The 21,106-nt window shown below is 44.0% G+C and overlaps 1 protein-coding gene and 1 pseudogene across 1 annotated transcript; one reads left to right on the forward strand and one right to left on the reverse strand.

The window, feature by feature from the left end:
- Positions 1-402: 402 nt before the first annotated feature.
- bag6 (BCL2 associated athanogene 6) lies at positions 403-20,311 on the reverse strand. Its single transcript, XM_055060925.1, is given in 26 exon segments — positions 403-1,547; positions 2,741-2,887; positions 2,960-3,067; positions 3,359-3,574; positions 3,733-3,780; positions 3,898-4,032; positions 5,562-5,686; positions 5,793-5,901; positions 6,360-6,413; positions 6,500-6,669; positions 6,825-7,068; positions 7,142-7,482; positions 7,561-7,633; positions 8,221-8,570; positions 8,726-8,776; positions 8,942-9,164; positions 9,233-9,433; positions 10,231-10,363; positions 10,589-10,649; positions 10,652-10,808; positions 11,324-11,446; positions 11,529-11,600; positions 13,482-13,693; positions 13,845-13,962; positions 14,040-14,127; positions 20,226-20,311. Coding segments are annotated over 26 exon segments (3,699 nt in total). The 5' UTR covers positions 20,270-20,311; the 3' UTR covers positions 403-1,451.
- On the forward strand, positions 16,481-18,029 carry LOC129379968 (glutaredoxin 3-like; annotated as a pseudogene).
- Positions 20,312-21,106: the final 795 nt, after the last annotated feature.

Here is a 21,106-nt window from a genome sequence, read left to right on the forward strand (position 1 = left end):
CGGACTCGGATCAGCTGCTGCGTTTCCTCATAAAACTAAACATGCAAAAGCAAACTTACACCAAATGTTCACCTCTGAAATATTTCCTAATAATCCCTTATTTTACATAAATTACATATATTTTTTATCTCTATTTTGTTTTAGAGTTTTTGCCACATTTAGTGACAAGTTTTCTAATATAAATTTAAAACTTGTAAAAAATAAAAATGTGGGGCTGTTTTTTAAAATCTTAAAATCGGACGAGTTTTCTAAAGTTGACAAAATGTAATTTTTTTTAAATAAAATATAAATAAGTCTGAATAATTTAAAGGATCAGTGACACATCTTGACTTAATGTTTCTCCCCAACAGCATTAATAGAATCATAAACTAAGTTCTAAATATAAAGAAGAAAACACAGTGGTCTATTTAAATGAAGGATTTTATTCGGTTTTCTGTACATTCATGTACCAAACAGCATCACATTAAAGTCATCGTGTTTGAAGATGTTAAGAAAAAACTAATCAGATATACGCTGATGATTCGGGTCCCTAAAAGCAACAGCAGCTCAAGGATCCAAACAGAGGAATAAGAAGTGTGTCAACGTGTGTTTAATGAAGGCCGATTTCTCTGCTAGAGTTGGAGCACGAAGCAATAAATAGAAGAAGTTGGTAGTTATGTTAGAGGATTCTCAGAATGTTTCTAGTTGATTAGTGGAGGATTGAAAAAATAACTCCGTTAGTTACATTCTTTAGTCGACGTTCTGCACAAACTCCATCCTGGACTGAACTGAGTTGATTTAGTTTTATTCCTTCAAAGAAACTGAAGATTTTTTCATCTTGTTGTTGAAATAATACAAAAATAAAAACCACCAGGAACTGGCATAAATTCATTGTTTCTATTCATGTTCAGGAAATTCAGAAAATCATTTATTCAACATTTCTTATCAAATAATTTGCTGTCAAATTATGCAATGTACTGTTTCACCACAAGAGGGCACTAAAGTGTAGCTTTACAAGTTTCTGGTTTGCTGTTGTTCTTCCTGCTTCCCACTGAGTTTGTTATAATCAGTAGTTCTACGGCTCTAAACCGACTAAAAGCGTAAAGAACTCTGGATCTACAGCAGCTGGAGCCGATCCGTTTTATCCTGAAACTTCCCAACAGATTTCCTGAAATAAATACTGGAATTTGCCTCTCGTGCTTTCGGACCAACAGAGAAGAAAAACGCTGCAACTTCTGCACACGGATGTGCAACGTGACAGAAACCAGTTGATCATGATTCCTGAGTCGAGTTTGTTGAAAGCGGATGTTAACGGCGCCGTCTGCCTCTCTGTTGGCCGGAAAGCAGACCCATCAGAACCCGGCTCCTCCTGGAGTCCAGCAGCTCTCTGGGGGTAAAGCGACAGCTGCTGGTTGATCCACAGAAACCAAAAGGAAATGCAAACGAAGGGCTTTAATGCTGCAGGGAGGCAGTTAGGAATCAGGAGAGAAAGCTCTGTGTGCGTTGGGGAACTGCTGCGAGTTGAAGTCTGGGTCTTCTCTGACCCGCTTCTTCACGTCTGCTTTCACCTGAGGGGGAGAGAAAACATCACGACGCTCAGCAGCTCAGAGGCAACATGTTCAGAGTCAAACCATTTGACTTGAGTCAGATTTTGTTCATAAGGAGCAACACACAATCCACTCCCCAACATTCAGACTGCAGACAGAAAATCCCCCAAAATCCACCAAACCACACGTGAATTTAGAGTAAACAAACATGGCTGACAATTTAGAGGTAATGGCGACAGTCTGAGTCCTCAGCCATGAAAGACGTAGCAAAAGGAAAAGGTGTTGGGTGGAGGAGGAGGCGGTGAGGAGTGGCTCTGTACCATATGGAGCAGTTCTGGGTTTTTATTCACTTTGCTTACATTGTTTAGATGTTTCTGTTTATTTAGCTTCACCGGTTAATTTAACGTTTTTGCTGTTTTGATGTCATGTTTGCAGTCATGTGGTTAGAGTCGTGTCAGGCTGTGGATCACCGGCGACATTCATTTCAGTCCAACTCCTGTTTGTCTCGGTTCTGATCCTCCTCACATGAAATGCTGAACAAACATTGTTGCCACATATCAACTAAACAATCTGATCTGCAGCGGACTTTTGGTTGCCATGTCAGCTGTTTTTGGGATTCCCCTCCATGTTTACATCACCGCGTTTTCTGATTGGTTGTCGCTTTAGCAGGCTGTGCTCTCATTGGTCAACAGGGAACAACAACACACTGCGATGTCGGGCCAAAACCGACCCACATGCTGAATATCCCTGATTTTATACTGGAGCGTCCAAGCAGCTCGCTCTACACACACACACACACACACACACACACACACACACACACACACACACACACACACACACACACACACACACACACACACACACACACACACACACAGTGGACTGAACACACACACACACACACACACACACACACACACACACACACACACACACACAGTGGACTGAACACACACGCGGCAGGATGATGGCTGACGATGCTCTGATATTCAAGGCGTTCTAAGGTTGCTGAGCTATTGGCTGATTGGCTTTTCTTAAGTAAAACAATATCAAAGAATTATTGAAAGTATGATTTTATAAAAGTTTAAGCTGACAAAATATTTTTGTGCATTTTGAACTGATTTAAAATTCCCAGGACTTCCCTACAGACTCTGCTGAGGAGAAGCAAACAGCGAAGAAGTTCTTTCACTTCCTGTTGAGTCCGTCCTGACCTGCTCTGAGTAAGCCTCCTTCACTTCCTGCGCCTCCAGGTCCGCCTGCAGCTGCTCCGGGGAGCTGATGGGCCGGACGCCGGCGCTCCTGGCCGCCTGGCCCACCGCGTCGGACAGGGAGAGCAGGCTGCCGCCGCCCTGGCCCGTCTGCACACAAACACAGCGTGCTTTAAGGAGAACCGACACACGGCGGCCGACGGCTCCGGCCGGTCCCAGTACCTTCCTGCGTTTGGCCGGCATCCCGTGCAGGTAGGCGTCGGATAACGGCGGCTGAGCCTTCATCTTCCTCTGAGTCATCATGTCGCAGCGGATGATGGGAACCCACTCCTGCAAGACGTCATTACTGCCTTCAGTCGGCTCTGACTGGGAAACCAGTTCCTGAGTTCTAGCAAGTTTTATTTTTCAGTCAACAAATGAAACATCCAGTGAATCATTTGGACTTTTTCTCACTGAGCGTTGAGTTTAGGTGTTACTGAACAGCTTCATAAACAGATAAATGATCATCGGATTCTCAGTGGCATTCAACAGAACTAACAGTACCAGGTTCTGATTCAGACGGAGGAACAGCAGCATTGGACCACAAAGGAGAGGAAGAGTGATGAAGAGGAGTGATCCTACCGGAGGGACGGCTGCCGCCCAGGTCTCCGCCTCCTCGCTGCCGCCCTCAGCTCCTGCCGCCGCCACGTCGCCCCCCAACGGCGCGGCTCCCCCCGACGCTCCCAGGTCTCCAGGCAACGCTCTGGTCTCCCTCGACGACGCAGCGGGGGTGTCGTGGGACACGGACATGGCTTCCTCGGCGGTGGTGGCAGCTGCGGGTGACAGAGTGTCTGCGATCTTGGGAGGAGGACAGAGACATGAGAGACGAGGCGTGAGAGACGAGGACGGCGTGTGGACGGCGTGTGGACGGCGTGTGGACGGCGTGCGGACGGCGTGTGGACGGCGTGTGGACGGCGTGTGGACGGCGTGCGGACGCAGAAACACGTCGGACTCACCGTGGCGCTCTGAGCCTCCTGCTCGCCGCCCGCCGAGCTCCGGTCCCTCTGTGGAAAAAAACCATCACATCTAATATTTATCAGCGCCTGAAGTAACATGAGACACAGCAGGGCAGATAAAAGGGCCAGCCGGAGCGTCATGTGAGGGGTCAAAGGTCAGGATACCTGTGTGTAGATAATGTAGTTCTGGATCTGCTCCTGGGAGACGGGGATGTGCTCCAGAATCACCTGCAGCCGCATCGTCATCATGCCGGTCATCCAGTTCACCAGGCTGGGGTTGATGTCACTCGACATGCGCCGCTGCCAAACAGCAGAAGAAGAAGAGCTTCCTGTTTAAAGCTCCTGGTTCCTCACCGCAGCAGGTCAGAGGTCAGTTTACCCTGGTTCAGGGTGTGGCGGTGAAAAACAAACAGACCTTTACATGGGCGCAGCATCAAGTTAAAGGTCAGCGACCTTTAACCTGTAACAACATGCAATCTGCTGGGTTTCCTCAGACACAAACTTTCTAAACCACTTTGAATAAATAATTGATCCTGCGCCGTTTGATACCAACAATAAATCAGAAGTTCATGTGTGACTGAATTAAAATGTGTTTTTTGTAAAGGTGACATTTGGTGAATTCCTGAGGCTGTATTGAACATTGTAATATTGAACATTACAATGTTCAACAGAAACATCCAAAGTATTCACAGCCACTGAACGTTTCACATTTTCTTGTTGCAACAAAAGTCTTTGTGTCTTACTGAGATTTTTGAAAACACCTAAACTCACTGGCAAATGAAAAGTTATCATAACTCAAATCTGCAGAAGGCCATTTGTGGACTTTGATGGTGGGGAAGTGAAGGGCCTCCAGTAGCAGTCAGTCTTGCAACAAAACTGAAGAGCCCTCTGACTGAAGCCTGTGGCTGTATAACATTGTCATGAGCATCAAAACAAGCGACCGGCTTAATGTCCAGGCAGCAGAGCTCATATTCTACAGCAACATGTCCTGATGACTCCATCAGGTGTCGGCTAGCTCTGCTTATCCACCTCCTTTGCTTTTGCCGCTCCTCTTTGTATCTGTCTGGGTGTTTGTTAGACAAAGAGATGGTTTGAACTTCCTCCTTCTCTCTGCATCCACGAAGTCTCATTTTCATCTCCTCTGGGGTTTGAGAAGAGAGTTCAGGTTTCATTCGAGCTTTAGATGAAAATGCTTTAGCTTTAGATGCTAACCAGCTGCTCTCAGTTGAAAAAACGATACCTTGTTGCCACAGTTACACATCATAAAAACAAAAAGAGTAACAATCCTTCCAGGATGCAGCTGGAGGAGAAGCTACAAATACTTCAATCTGACAATGGAACTGTCTTCCATGTGTTAGAATGGCCTAGTCAAAGTCCAGTTGTCTAAAATATGTTCTTGCTAATTTTTTGGGCTTTTAGCAAATAGAGCAAATTCTCTGAACAAGAGAAGTTTAGTCTAATGAAGTCTGATTTAACTTTATGAAAATATCTGGTTTCAACTGTAAATAATGTTTTCCAAATTTAGGCCTTCAATCATTTGTTAGATTAGAATTTATTCCAAAACTGTGCAGTTTCAATATCAAGCACTTTTAAGGACTTTCTTCAGAAATCCAGAACTTTCCACACCTTGAAATTCAAACCTATTGAAGGATTTCAAGCACCTGTTGAACCCTGGACCCCTAAAATCTGCAGCTGTATCTGCAGTGAAAGGAAGGGACTGAAACCTAAACTATCCAGTTCTTTATTCAAAAATCAAGTGTGATTTTTGATTCCTCCTCATGTTTATTCAATACACCCCATTAAAAAACACAAACATGGTTCCTACTCACTATCCTGTGGTTGATGACGTCCGTCAGCGCTCGCTGGTCTCCTCTCAGGCAGTGCAGGTTGAGGGCCAGACACTCAAACAGCGCCTGGTTGCACATCTGCAGCAGCCTGGGTCCAAACGTCTCATCTGGACCAGAATTATCCCAAAATTAATAAAGAGCCAACATTAAACCACAGCTGATTCTGCCAAACTGCAGCCGAGCCAGCAGGGGGCGGTGTGAGGACAGGATTACCCGTGCAGCGCAGGATGTGAGTGGAGATCTGTGTCAGCTGCTGCCTGAAGAAAGACATGTTGGTCTGAGTGGCGTCCACGCCGTCCAGCACCGAGACAGAAGACTCCCTCTGCAGGAGAGGAGGATTTACTGCAGCTGCTTCCAGACGATTAACTGATGGTGGCGAACCGCCACAATACAGCTGCCACAGCTTCAGAATCAAGTTTGTTTTGTAATTTATCAAAAACTGATTGATTTATTGCTTATTCTGACAGGCCTATTAATATCTCATATTTTCACATATTTACCAATCAGAGTTAGAATGAATGTAAATATCCTGGCAGCCAAAACAGACAGAAATAACCAAGTTCTCTGCCGTTAAATCACAATAATAGTTGTAATTTCAGTTGTAGAGCATGAATATAGTGAATAAATGATTGTTTTTAAACATTCAGTTTGAAATGGTGATAATTAAAACCATGTTGTTGTACAGTTGGGTCACTGGGGCCGTGTCACACCCCCATCCCGCCCCGTTCCACCTGGAACCCTGAAATGAAAACATTTTCAGAACGGCAGAATAAAACTCACGAAGCTCTCAGTGATGTACTCCTCCAGATCATTGACCAGGCTCTCCGCAGCCGCCTGCAAAGAGAACACCAGAAGAAGAAACATGAGCCTCCAGGCATTTGATTGGACCGATCAGTGAGGATTCGGTGAGCGGTACGGACAGCGATGTTCTGGTCTGTGGGCTCTCTGCCGCTGAGGTAGTTCTGGGTGAAGAACTGGGCCAGCTGGGGCTGGATGCGGCTCAGCGGCTGGTGCTGGCCGTGCAGCAGCAGCACCAGGTCAGACATGGTGAACGTCTGGCACAGCAAAATCAGCAGCTCTCCGAAGAACCCTGGGAACCACAAACACAGAAAACGACTTTAAACCCCCCGCAGAGACACTCCACCGCCGGAGCCACAGCGATTAAATGGGGTTAATCTCATCATCCCTAAATGGATTCATCGTCAGTGGATGAACCGGAGGCGTTAGCTGCAGCGGGGAGCCGACCTGTGGGGTCCTCCTGGCCGTTGAACAGGTTGGTGGCCTGCGACAGCCGCTGCATGAACTGGGCGATGCTCTCGGTGTCGTTCTGGGCCTGGCCCAGCGAGCCCATCATGGTGCTCAGGACGCCGCGCATGATCCCCGTGAACAGCTCCGGGTTCACAGACTCTGCTGCGGCGGCCGCCGGGTTGGCGCCTGCGGTGGGGCCCGCAGTGGGAGGAGTGGGAGGGGAGAAGATGGGCTGAGAGGCCTGGAAGAAAACAAAGAGTCAGAACCGGTCCCGGAACGGCTCCAGCGGATCCGGGCAGCAGAAAGCCGCCCACCTGCTGCATGAACTCCGACATGCCCTGGATGAACGCCGGGACGCTGGAGGTGGTGACGGTAATAGACGGGGCCCCGGCCGTAGTGGTGCCCAGCCCGCCGGCGACGCCCAGCCCGCCGGCGACGCCCAGCCCGCCGGCGACGCCCAGGAGAGAGCTGAGGAGCTGGCGCAGGTCTGGGGCCAAGTCATGGGGCTCGCCGCTGCTGCTCTCATTCTGGGCCGGCGCCGTGGGCGGCGGGCTCTGACCCGACGTGGAAAAAGAAAAGGAAGTGGAAGAGGAAGTCTGAGAGGAGGAAGAGGAAGAGGTGGAAGTGGGTGTAGAGGAAGAGACGGTTTGGCCTGCTGAAAATACAAACAAAGTTAATTTTCATTAGTTTATGATTATTTAAAGAGATTTAAATTTGAAGATGAAAAGCGTACCCATCTGGCCCGGCATCAGAAGCTGCCCAACCAGGCCGCTGATCATCTGGTTGAGGGCAGCCGGGTTGAAAGCCTGCCGGGTGGAAACAGGTTAATGACAGGGCTCTGACTCAACCTCTTCAAACTTCTCCTGCACTTTAGAGATTTAAAGCAATTCAAATAAACTCAAAAACTGCTTCAACTGACTGCTTTTTGTATCATTTGTTACAGTTATTCAGAGTTTTGAAAGTATTCTGCCCTCTGCAGCAGGGATGAGGTCAACTGAAATATAACAACAGTTAATGTTGAAATCTCAAATGAAATTTCACACAATTGACTGAAAAACCACTAATTTAACAAATAAATTTCAACAAACAATTTCAATAATGTTAACATATAAAATGTATTTATATTTGGTCCTGATGACTCGATATAGATCATGGAGTCATCAGGAATCATAAATACTCATTGATTGAAACAATCGGTGTAAATAAAATCCCAGCTCAATTTAATTCTAACTCACCTAAAGCAAGAGAAGTTTGGCCTGATTTATTTTCAGACAGTGAGAAAAAAACAGTGTGGAAAATATCTGGTTTTATCTGTAAGCGACGTTTTCCAATTTCAAAAGAAATGCAGCATTTTCCAAACAAATATAAGCATTCAGTGCCTGTAAGTTCCCACCTGTCCCGGCTGCTGGCCCGGCATGGCCGCCCTCACGTTGATGGTGGTTCCCCGGGTCCCGAAGGCCGGCGGGGGCATGCCGGCGGCGAAGGGGGGCCGGGAGAACACCACCCTGGCCTGGGGCTGTTGGAGTCCAGCCTGGGAGGGCGGAGGGGGCGCGGTGGGGGTGGTGGTGGGCGTGTTGGGCCCAGTGGTGGTGGCTGAGGAGGTGGGAGTGGAGCTGGGGGGAGTGGGCTGCGGCGGGACGGGCTGGCCGGTGGCTGCAGCGGTCGCAGCGCTGGTCGCCACAGCGGCTGCATACTGGCTGATCTGCTGCATGAGGTTCCGCATGAAGTCTGGCGGGAGGCCCCCTAGAGGGCCGGAATGACGACATTACAAAATGGAGCAGAGTTACTTCTGCTGTAATTCAACATCTGATTTCTGAGTTACTGGAAACAGACTGATTATTTTAAAACATAGAATAAAACAAAAAAAATCCTGAAAATGAAAATCAGATCAACATTACCTGCTTGGCCAGGCATTTGCTGTGCACCTGCTGCAGCGTTTGCTCCAGGGCCTGCATGCGACAAGAAAACCCTTAAATAAAGTGAAATAATCCATTTCTCTATGAAATCCTGGAGTTTCTCTGTGACTCGTTTCTGATGAGCAGACAGCTTCATCTGCAGCAGAGCAGCGACACACACACAGAGCTTCAATCAGTGGCGGGGAGGGGACAACACACCGTCCGCGTTCATCTGCATCATGACCACCGGGACTGCCTGGTGGCTGATCCTGATGACCCGGGAGCCACCCTGTCCCTGTCCAGCCTGCTGATTGGCCGTGGTAGTCTGTGAGGGGGAGGTCTGTCCCTGACCTGCCTGCTCCGGCTGGCCGCTGGGCTGGGTGGGCGGAGCTTGTCCCTCAGTGCTGTTGGCTGCAACAGTCACTGTGGCTCCCAGGTTCATCTGTGGAGAGAGGTCAGAGGTCAGCGGGGCTCGGGGCTGCCGGCGGGGACGGGCGCGGCGCCGCCTACTTGCACTGGGATGTGATGGTGCATGGGTCCGGGGAGGCTGACGGGGCTGCTGTAGTGGGAGAACGGGCGGACCACGTGGAGGTGGCGGGGAACCGGGCTCATGAGGTTCAGCCGCAGGTCGCTCAGGGCAACCAGCGCGTTGCCCAGCAAACGCAGACACTCGCAGATCTGAACCAGAGTCCTCTGGTCGTCCTCTCTCTCCTGCAGCAAAAACACAGCAAACAAACATCAACACCGCAGCTGCTGCAGCCATTTTCAGCTCTGCTGTCCGACGCTTCGGAGGTCATCAGAAGATAAACATAAAACTTATCATAAATCACCTCAACATAAAATATTGACACATCTAGCTTACAAAATATGTTCAACTACTTAAGAAATGTCACTTTTACCTGAAATTAAACTTGTACTTTCTGAATAACCTTTATATGATGTCAGGGTTTAAATATGGCAGAAAAAATTTAGCGCGATGAATCGATTCTTGAAACTAATTTAGTATTTGATTAACTGGAGGATCCAGACAAAAAAAATGCCATTTACTTAAAGAACAACTCTGAGCAGTAATTAAGTTAAAACTGTACAGAAATATAAATATTTTGTATTTAAGATAAATCTGCTGAATCCAGAACTCCTGTTCTGTAAAAAATATTTAATATCCTAATAAGCACCTTTTACATTCAATTATTAATCAGCCAATGTAAGAAAGATTCCCCAGATCAGCCCTCCAGCGTTTTGATCCAGAATCTACAGAAAGGTTTCACACAAACAGAAAACTGTCAAACTACATTTTTATGAGATCTGATTATCATTAAAGATCAAAACATAAATAAAGTTCAGCTTGGACTGCTTATTAAGTGAAAAACATTCATGACTTGTGACCCAAACAAAATCATCTCAAGGGCCACAAATGTCCCCTGTGCCACACTTTGGACACCCCTGCTCTAAGGTTAATACATTAATATCTGCATGCTGTGAGAGACCAGAGTAACTTTGCCCCGTACTGTGTTGTTGTTGTATTCTGCGGCGGTGGCCGTCTCCAGGATGCTGTGCGCTCGCTGCATGAACGGCTGCAGTCGCTCCTCCACCCGCCGCAGCTCAGACAGCATCTCTGCCAGCTCCGCCGGGCTGGGGTGGCTGCAGCAGGGACAAAAAATAAACCCAGCAAGCACTTTAACATACAGGATCTATGACAATCATCAGCTGTGTAAGGCTTTACTTCTGGAAGCATGACTGAATATTTTACTAAACTGGCTCCTGAGAAGCAAACCAGAGGAAATCCCTCCGTTCTGATCCGTTTGTGAGAATTTCCAGATTATCTGAACCTAATCTCCATGTTAGAGGTGAACAACCCATTCCCACCTCGGACCCGGCTGTGGGGTCGGTCCCTCAGACTGGGCGGAGGAGGACGGCGGCGGGGGGGCGTAGTCGGGGGTGGAGAGGTGTCCATGGGCTGGGCGGAGGGGGACGGAGTGGAAGTGGTGGAGGAGGAGGAGGGAGGCGGGGGAGCAGCAGCAGCAGCAGCAGCAGCAGCAGCAGCAGCAGCGGTTTCGGTTTGGGAGGATGAGTCAGTGGTTCGACCCTGAAACAGAAACCAGGCATGAATGAAGTTGCTCTTCCCACGACTTCCACAAATTAAGTGAATTCAGTATCAAATGTCTGCAGAGAAGCAAATCTTTCACCTTCTTTCCATTTGATGCTGATTTTCAGGGTCACGATTCGATTCAGAAACATTTTTTATGTAAAATTATATGACAAGGCAGTGTAAACAAACGTCAGAATTTAAGAGCATTTTAAAATTGATTTTTGAGCAGGAAAAGTTCTGGTTTGTGCGGCTATCAGTTTAAAAAGATTTCAGATGTTTCTGGAAGGTCAACCACCCAGAATCAGGAATATTTGGAGTCAATCAACTGCTACAGATATTTTAGCTGCACAAAAGTAGCACAGCTGATCAATTGACATCACATTTACTTTGATTTTCTGGCTGGTTGACCTTTAATGACCTCTGTAAACATTTATTAATATCTTTAAGCTGGTAGCTGCAAAAACAAAATACTTATTGCAAACAGTCAGGTGCTGCTCTGAACCACCGCTCACCTCCATCCTGTTGATGACGTCCTGGATGTCTCGCAGCAGGTTCTCGGCCAGCACCAGCCTCAGCCTGGGCTCGCTCTGGACCGGCTGGTCCATGTCGATGTGAACGTTCACCGAGCCGTTGCTCTGCAACAGCAGCAGCAGCTTCAGTCAGAGGGACGCTCCACAATGACAGGTTACAGGAAACTGAGCGGGTCGTGGCGCTTACCCCAGTGCTAGTTGTGACCCTGGCGTTCCGGGCGTTCTCCCCCATTCCCGACACCATCTGCTGCACCGTCATCTGCTTGAAAGGGGAAAAAACAAGAGCGCTGGGAACACTGGACAGCAAACCTGGAGCTGCTCAACTAATCAAACATTAAATATTAAAGGTTTTTCTGAAATTGAACATTACTGAGTTGAAATATGATCTAATTTTCCACGTCCTCCCTCCCAAAGTGATATTAAATGTTTTGTTTATTGCAAAATATATGATTTCTCAGCATCAACTTTTCAGAGCAGATGATGTTCAAATGAATGAACAGAGTGGTTTCTTGTGCATTTATACCCAGTTGAACACATACCTTAATGATGTGTGATTGTTTGGGAGGAAGCAGAGAGGGGAAAATATTAGCAATAACAAAGATGAACAAAAAAGTTTGATAAAACATCTAAACGAAGAAATGAATCAGTAAAACAACATTTAATTCAAAAGAAGGGACCCAAATCTGATGAAGTTTGTTTTATTTTATAAGTAAAAGAAAAAGCTGTGGTTGATTTATTCAAACACATACTTAAAGCTATTAATCTATCTACCAATAAAATACTTCAATATAAAATGATGCAGTGAAATCTACAAGTATTAGTTGATTATTATATCTGTGAAATATGTTTCAGAAAATTCACAAATAAACTGGAAAAGTGAAGTTCTCCTATTTAATCAAGTTCAGCATCATTATATCCACTGAGGTTTTCCTTTTAGCCAAGTCATCAATAACAAGTCATCAATATTGATGAAACCTCTATGCACATTTTGAAGTATTGTATTAGAAACAGTTGGTGGAAACAGCAAAATCTACAACATTTCTACAATGAAAAAGAGTTGAATAATGAAAACATTTGCAGAATAAATCCTGATGTAGCAAACGCTGCCATCAACTGGAGTCTCTGTGCCTTACCAGAGGCACCAAATCCAGAAAGGTCCAAACACTCAGAGCAGGTCTGTTTCTCTGAGATGTGCGATCAGTGCTAGTTATTATTTTAAGCTCTAATGTACCAAAATGTCTCATTTATCAGCAGTTTTGTTCAGTTGTTTAAATTAGGAAGGAAGCTCCTGGTGGAAACGCTCTTTGACCCACTGAAGGCTTTTCCTCACTTTCTCATGTCTGTTATTTAATCTGCAACAACAGAAATGTTGTTTGAACCTGTTGAAACTGAAAACTGAAGTGAGTCATGTTCCTTCTCGTTTGTCTGGAAATGGTAAACTCCTGACTATAAACCTTGTCTGTTTGTGACTCTGGTGGCTCCAGTGTTTCCTACCTGAGAGCTGCAGCTTCCCACCAAATCTTAATCTGCCTCATAATCTCGTCTTTTCCATTTCGCTTCTCTTGAAAATCTACCTAAAGCAACTTGGAACCACCGGATGAAGACGGGCCGCTGAGTGTGGCAGTTTTTTTCTCTGGCTGTGGTCTCCCAATGGAAAACCCCACTGCCCACTTGTTTAGATGTTGATGTGAAATTTCATTATCAGTTTCTATCTGCAGCTTTCCCACAAACAATCTGACATTAACGCCCACTTCACACTGAGATCAGCACATTCTGCAGCATGGCAATCTATGTGGCAGACGTCAGTCTGTACACAGGAGGGCAGAACTAAGACTCATTTGTACTGAACTTAATTTTGTTAACTCATTTAAAGCAGTGTGTGTTAAAAACAAAGATTTTCCCACTGCATAAATGATTTGAAGAGCCATGACTGTTTCCTTTCTGATTTGTTGGTTTGTCAGGATGTGGAACTCTGGAGACATCTGGACTGTCTTCAACACGTTAATCTTGTTTTTAGATGTTGAAGCAAATGTAAGCACAGTGACTTAAAACAGTCAATTATGAAGTCAGAGAATTTATCTGACCTTGTGAAGATAAACATGAACAGGAGGAATCCATCCTGCTCCAGACGCAGACTAACCTGGATCTGCTGGGGGTCCATGATGTTGACGGGCAGGTTGAAGGTTCCTAGCATAACGTAGCTGTTAGCGTTGCGGTCGTGCGGCACTTGGGACGTTCCCTGGGAGGATGAGGACGGGCCGCTGTCCGCTGAGGTTCCTGCAGACCCCGGACCGCCCTGGGAGGGTGGAGGCGGGGCCCGTTCCACCAGGTGGATCACCTTTCCACCCACGTCTGGGAAAAAAATCAAATAAAAAAATACCTCAGCTTAAATACAGAAAGGAAGAAATCTGTTACAAAGCAACTAAATATCCTGATTAATTTATTAGAGTTTCTCTAAAAACACAACAGAACACAAAAAGACTCCAAATTTTTCCTGACTCACTGTAGTCTGCGAGCGTCCGTTCATCCTGCAGCACTCTGCCCTGGTAGATGAGCCTTTGTTTGTCCACTGGAATACCCACCGAAGGGGCGATGTGCTCCTTAAACTCCCTCACTGTCAGCTACAAACAGTGGGACACAAACAAATGAATTACGGCTGACAGGAAACAGAAATGTGGAGCAGAAACCGAGTTTCTACCTGAGAACCAACAGTGTAGGTTCTGCTCTGGGAGTCTAGTGTTTTCACCGTCACTTCTATGTCTGAACTTTGTTCCTCCATGATATTCCTGTAGAAAACATGGGAAGAAAATACATTCCTGGAACATCAAAGTCAATAATAATGCTGATATTTCTGAAAGAACAGGTGTTAAATCTCCAGGTGTTTTATTAGACGCCATGTTGGATGGAGGCCATGAAGAACCAGTTCAGGGAAAAAAGTGATTCAACATAGAACTATTGTGCCAATATGTCTTCATTTAAATGTTGCTGTGTGCAACATTCTCATTGCAAAGGACACACTGGAATGAAAAAACTACATGGCAATATAACCACGACTGTTATGAGCTTGCATTTTACATGCAAATGTAATATATAGCCAGGTGAACCGAGTCTCACACTCAGTGATAATGATGTTGTCCAAATGCCAAAGGCCACAGAGTGATGAGAAACAATAAGGAGATATTCATATAGCAACTGATATAATTTATAAATATCAAGATTTTCAAACATCATGCAGCCCAGACTATAAAAATAACTCTTACAAGCAGACAAAAATATCCTGTAACAGAAGAGTTCACAGGTAGGATCAGTGCAGGTTAATTGTCAACAAGCCTGCAAGAGGGTGGCATAACTTAAGCTGCTGTTCATCGATATTTATTCCCAATAAATATCGATGATTAGAAAAACATCTGAATGTCAGTTTATTCCAATATCCTGCAGCCTCAATACAACCCAATAAAGTCACTAACTATGACTAAATTATAAAAGAAAAATCATGACTAACAGACTAACATTAGTTTGGTATTAAACATCATCCAGTCCCTGATTAACTCAACGCTCCATCAGGAGAGTCCAGTTCATTACATCTGAAATTAAAACATTTGTGAGATTAACAACCAATAATTTCAACATAGCACATGCACAAGCTGCCTGAAATACATTTCAAATGTAGAGGTTAATACTGTCCTCTTGTGAACAACTTGGGCTGCGAGTTTAGGAACAAACCAGAAAATGCTGCAAAGCATCATAAACTGATCCTCTTCTTGGTTATGTAGTCTACAGAAAAACAAGTGGTTTAGCTCTTTTCCATTTGATGCCATGTCTTGGTTTCCTACTGCACATAGTTTCTCATACCTACCACTCAGGCGACTCTGTCCCATCCTGACACATTCAGATACTGAATACTAACTGGCCTCAAATTTATGCAGCTTCAAACACACAAACATATTTTTATTACATAGATACTTAAAACATCCAAGAAAGTCTTCAAACCTATGATTGTTTTTATTAGCCAACAACAGAAGCTCAGAGAATAATCCTCCTTCAGTTGCTGACACTCGACTGTGGATACTCAGTCATTATCGTTGTCATGATATTCAAATCCCTCTGCATGGAAATTCAGCAGCAAAGCCGTTCTTTAAAATATCTCTTCGTATTGCTCACTCTGAGGTGAAACTAAAGCATACTTGATAGATCCTCAAGCAAAAAATGAAGTTGATTGTTGAATGTTATAAAAGTTTTTGTAAGTAAAAAAAGTTTTGTTGTCAGAGTTAAACAAACTTGACAAAATCATAAGCTGGTGCTGCACAATCACAACATGACACAGCATGTTTGAATAATTTCTCTTGTAAATAAAGATAAACATGTTTTATTGTTACATTCCTACTTCCCCTTTAACACAGCAGAACATCATCATTGAATATATGAGTCATGAGTCTTGATGTGAATAAACCACATTTTCATAAACTTCTTCATATTTTCTGTTATAACAACCTCCATCACTCTCATCTTAAGCCCAACATTCAGCTGCGGGGGTCCATTCGGCTGACATAAGCTCTAAAATGTGAATGCTATATTAACACTGCAATTTCATTTACTGTGAGCTGAAAAACAGAAAGTAACAGACATGGAACTGATGGAGGCTCCGGTCATGTTATGGAAACAAATTACATAATCATTCTGCGTTGCCTAATTAAACTTGTGTTGTTGTGTGCACAATTAACTGTAGAAGTCAATATCCATGTGATTAGGTTTGATAAAACATAAATAATAATTGAAAGCTTTAATTCTTAGGAGGTTTTGAGGGAAACGATGTGCTTTAGCAGCGGGTCTCTCCCACAGCTTTAGCGCTGGTTACAACACCGACATCCTGCTGCTACACGAAATCAGTAAAATGTTTCCTGTTAACTTTTACTCTAAAACATACCACAGTCAGAAATAACTCCAGTCTTGCGTTTAGTTGTTGGTTGTAAACAGATAAGGCTTAACAAAGACCGTCCAGCTGGTTTATAAGCTAACTGAGGGACGGCTATGCTAAGCTAATGAGAAGCAGCTATACGTCACAACGAACAGAGACAGTAAACGTTCATCTCCACGGATGTTACGCTCTTACCTATTAACCACTCTACCTTGTCACTATATCCGGTGATATCTGGTTGTTTTCACCGGAGAACGAACCGCTTCCCGGGGGTCGCAGCTCCGGTGTTTGCTTGAAGCTAAGAAGCTAACAAGGAAGTGACGTAAGGGGGCAATCGGAAGTGTTCTACGAGAGAAGAAAAGATGGCGAACTTGGTGCAGGCGACGAGCCAGAAGCATTTTGAGGAGTTTCTCGCCAAGGCTGGAAAATGCCTCACCGTGGTTCACTTCCAGGCTGCATGGGCCCCCCAGTGCGGCCAAATGAACGAAGTAATGGCGGAGCTGGCCAAAGAACACACCGGCACCACGTTCGTGAAGCTGGAAGCGGAGGCGGTCCCGGAGGTGTCGGAGAAGTATGAGATTTCCTCGGTGCCCACTGTCCTGTTTTTCAAGGCCGGGGAGAAGGTGGACCGGCTGGACGGGCTCACGCTGCGGAGCTCACCAAGAAGGTCCAGCGGCTGGCGGTGAGCGGGAGCCCGGCCGGAGCTGCGGAGGCGCCCGACCTGAACGAGCGGCTGAAGAAGCTCATCAACGCGGGGCCCTGCATGCTGTTCATGAAGGGCTCCCCGCAGGAGCCCCGCTGCGGTTTCAGCCGGCAGATCGTGGGGCTCCTGAAGGAGCATAACATCCAGTTCAGCAGCTTCGACATCCTGTCCGACGAGGAGGTCCGACAGGGTCTGAAGACCTTCTCCAACTGGCCCACCTACCCTCAGCTGTATGTGAACGGGGAGCTGGTGGGAGGCCTGGACATCGTGAAGGAGCTGGCCGAGTCCGGGGAGCTGGAGAGCCCGAAGGCAAGGCGTCAGCCTGGAGCAGCGCCTGAAGTCCGCCTCAACCAGAGCCCGGTCATGCTGTTCATGAAGGGCAACAAGGAGGCGGCCAAATGCGGCTTCAGCCGGCAGATCCTGGAGATCTTGAACGGAACCGGGGTGGATTATGACACCTTTGACATCCTGCAGGATGAGGAGGTCCGGCAGGGGCTGAAGACCTACTCTAACTGGCCCACGTACCCGCAGCTGTACGTGAAGGGCGAGCTGGTCGGAGGTCTGGACATAGTCAAGGAGCTGAAGGAAAGTGGGGAGCTGGTGTCGGTTCTGAAGGGGGAGTCTTAGGTGGATGTCCTCCACCGTCCTCCACCCTTCAGACAGGGAACAAGAAGCTTCTGCAAGGGCCACAAACAGCAGCTCCACAGGGGCCTCCACAGGGGCCTGGAGAGCAAAGGTCAACAAGAACTTTCAGATCATAGCAGTTTGGTAGATTCTCATGCAAACACTGGAGACTCTTGAAAAAACATCTTTCAAATGTTTAAAAAGAAGGAATATATGTGGGATAATGTCTTAACATCCTGTAATTTGGCCCCTCACATCTGATTCTGATAAAAGCTTCTTTTGGTTTGAACTTTAAGGTTTTTCAGGTTCTTCAGATTGTTCCTCTTTCATGTTTTCCTCGGAAATGTTTCACAAACGGCTTTTCAGCTGTTTCTTTCAACTCCTGAGACTAATGCAGGTTCCATTTTCTTCCTTGATGAAAACAATTATTAAATGAATTAAATGAACATGAAGATGTTTGCTTCTGTTGTGTCTAAAGGTTACTGAACATTAATAAATGAGTCGTCCTATTTTCCTCTTAAATCCCGGGTAGTTGCATCATAAATCCCGTTTAACTAACGGACATGATGCTATTCAAGCTGCAGCAGAACAACCTGACTGCACAGATTAAACTGAATATCCTCAGAATATGAACATATTTCTGCAGTGTTATGGATCTGTGACCTGATGAGATAAGATGCTGCGATGCCTTGTCACATAGACATAAATATTAAGTTTAGATTGTTTTGATTTATTTGATTTACACCAATAAATAAGAAGTGAACACTGGAGGAGCTCAGGACATTCAGAGAAGCACCTGAAGGTTTTATTAAACCTGTTTAATATCTGAAATAAACCTTTGAACTAAAACCTTTGAGTATCATAAATGTGATATGAAGCCACATAAACACCAGCTGTTAGTCTATGGTCTTTCATCCAGTTGCTGATGGGATGATTGTTTGGCTATAGGAGCCGTTGAACAGGTGTACCTAATAAAATGGCTGTTCTGGATACAGAAGAAATTGCAAGAAAATTAATGTGCACTGAATAGATCTGCATATTAATATTATATTAATACTTAGATGATAGCCTTTCTTCTTCTATTTATTCAGGTAACTAATATCCAGGTGGCATAAACTTTTTTTGTTAAACTTGCAGGCCAAAAAAAGAAAATACACATTTTTAAGAAACTAAAATCACAGAAAAATATTGTATATTGGGATTTTTTTTGGTAACAAAAACTAAGCTTGAAATATTTAAATGAAACAAATATATTTTTAAATTAGGAAAGGGATGTGTGCATCAAAACTTCAAAAAAGTTTAATGTTTTCATTATTTAAAGAAAGAAATCCAGTTTTCTAAATCTCCTTGGCTTGATAAAGATCAGCAATAAAAACATGAATGAAATCACCGTTGATTTAAAAACACTTTCTGTGTTTGCCGATGTTTTAATAAAGTGCTTAAAGCTGATCTGGGTCCATCAAACTCCACTGGATGGATGTGATTCTATTTAGCATTAAATTACAGAGAAATCTAGAAACTTGGTTATTAAAATGCTTTTGTTGTGCCAAACATTTTTAAAATAATTTGTGGATAATTATTTTCTCTCTGATGGGCCACATTTGCATCATTAAGGCGGCCGTTAGTGGCCCCAGGGCCACACTTTGGACCCCCCCGATCTGAGGAGAGTCTTCTGCTAAAATTTCTCATCATCAAACTTTAATGCTTGAGAATCAGCCAGGAAATGGCCTGGCTGACCCTGCAGGTAAAACTGTTTGGCGCCCCCTTGTAGAAGCAGGAATTATTACAGTAACTCATCCTGTCGTCCATCTCCTGCATTTCCCTTCTTGTTTAACAGTTTCCAGTGATCTGATGCAGATAAATTTAATTATTCAACCATATTTGTCATTATTGTTTACTTGGTAGAGCAGTCTAACCCTAATAAGGTTATTACATTCATAATTTAAGCAATAAGCACTGAATTTATTTTGGATTAACCTAAAAATGATTCAGCACAACAATAACATTTTAAATTGGCATGGAGATATGGAAACCAGGTGTTAATAAAACAAAAATCTATTTTTTGAATTTCCAGCGCATGGACTGACCTTTTGTATGTCAAGATTTCCCCGGAGGGTTTTTATTGTTTCACATGTAAATCAGTTCACAGCTCCTGGAAATGACGACTCTGTGACCAAAGCTGTGACTGAAACAACCAAAATGAGGAGATTTTCTACTGTTGGCTTTAAAATACTTTCAAGACCAAAGAGCAGAAATATTTAGATTTTACTCTTTTTTTCAACTGAAGAGGAATAAATGGTTAGCTCACGTCTAAGAGGAAATAAGTCAAACTGACCAGAAAACCAAAAGGCCACCAGAACCAGAACCAGAACTCATGCATTCCTCACCCTGGCTGGGAAAATGGCTGCTCCTTCAGCCCATGCTCTGCTGCTGAGGGAGCATGCAGCTACATGTTGGTTAAAGTGATCCTTTTAGGCAACATTGTGTAATTACAAGGTAATTAAATCCTCACTGACCCAAAGCAGTGAAGCACCAGAAGGTTTGCAGGATGACATGCCAGAGTGGAGGATGTGGCCGACGTCATGCAAACCTCCAGGTGTTCCTGCCGCATGTCCTGCTGCTGTCTGCTGACGTTCACTCACCATCCTGACAGAAGCTCCAGTAACCTCCAGATGCTACTCATCATTTAGCATCTCATTTACGTTCACACGCCTCGTACAAAACGGTTTCAGGATTTACTTATTTAAAAATAAACATTTATTTAAAAGTAAATAAATCCACATGAAACACCCTTCAGTTATTCTGATCCATATTTCATTTTCATGATATATATATATATATATCATGAATATATATATATATATATATATATATATATATATATATATTATATATATATATATATATATATATATATATATATATATATATATATATATATATTATGCTCTGCTGCTCTTAAAATATTTATTTTTAATTGAATATTTAAAAATATTGATATAAATATTTCTAACAATGTAAAAATATTAAAATCAATATTTTTAAAATATTGATTTCAATATTTTAAATAAATATTTAAATAAATAAGTATTTATCAATATAATTATTTAAATATTTATTTAAGTAAATATTTAGATAAATATGTATTTAAATATTTATTTAATATTCATGTGAATATTAAATATATATTTAAATGAGTGAATTTAATTCACTAGTTAGTGAATTAGTTAGTTGTTTTTTCTAAAAATGGCCTCTGCTCCCTGCAGGCTCAGGCTGCAGCACAGTCAATGATTCTGGTTCTGTTTTCCTTTAAACCGTCTCTGACACTGAAGCTGAGCTTCAAGCAAGACTTTCTTTATGATCTGCTTCTTTTTTGATGAGATTTTGACATCACCACATCCTCCCACACAGAGCTGATTCACTCAGGAAGTTTGTTTTTAAAGTGCTTTTCAACAGTTCATCTCTTTGAAAAATGAAAGTTTGATTTACTTTATACTATTATCATCTAAAAAACATTTGTTTG

This window comes from Poeciliopsis prolifica, unplaced genomic scaffold (assembly GCF_027474105.1).
Source record: "Poeciliopsis prolifica strain line A6 unplaced genomic scaffold, Auburn_PproV2 SCAFFOLD063, whole genome shotgun sequence".
NCBI classification, from domain to species: domain Eukaryota; kingdom Metazoa; phylum Chordata; class Actinopteri; order Cyprinodontiformes; family Poeciliidae; genus Poeciliopsis; species Poeciliopsis prolifica.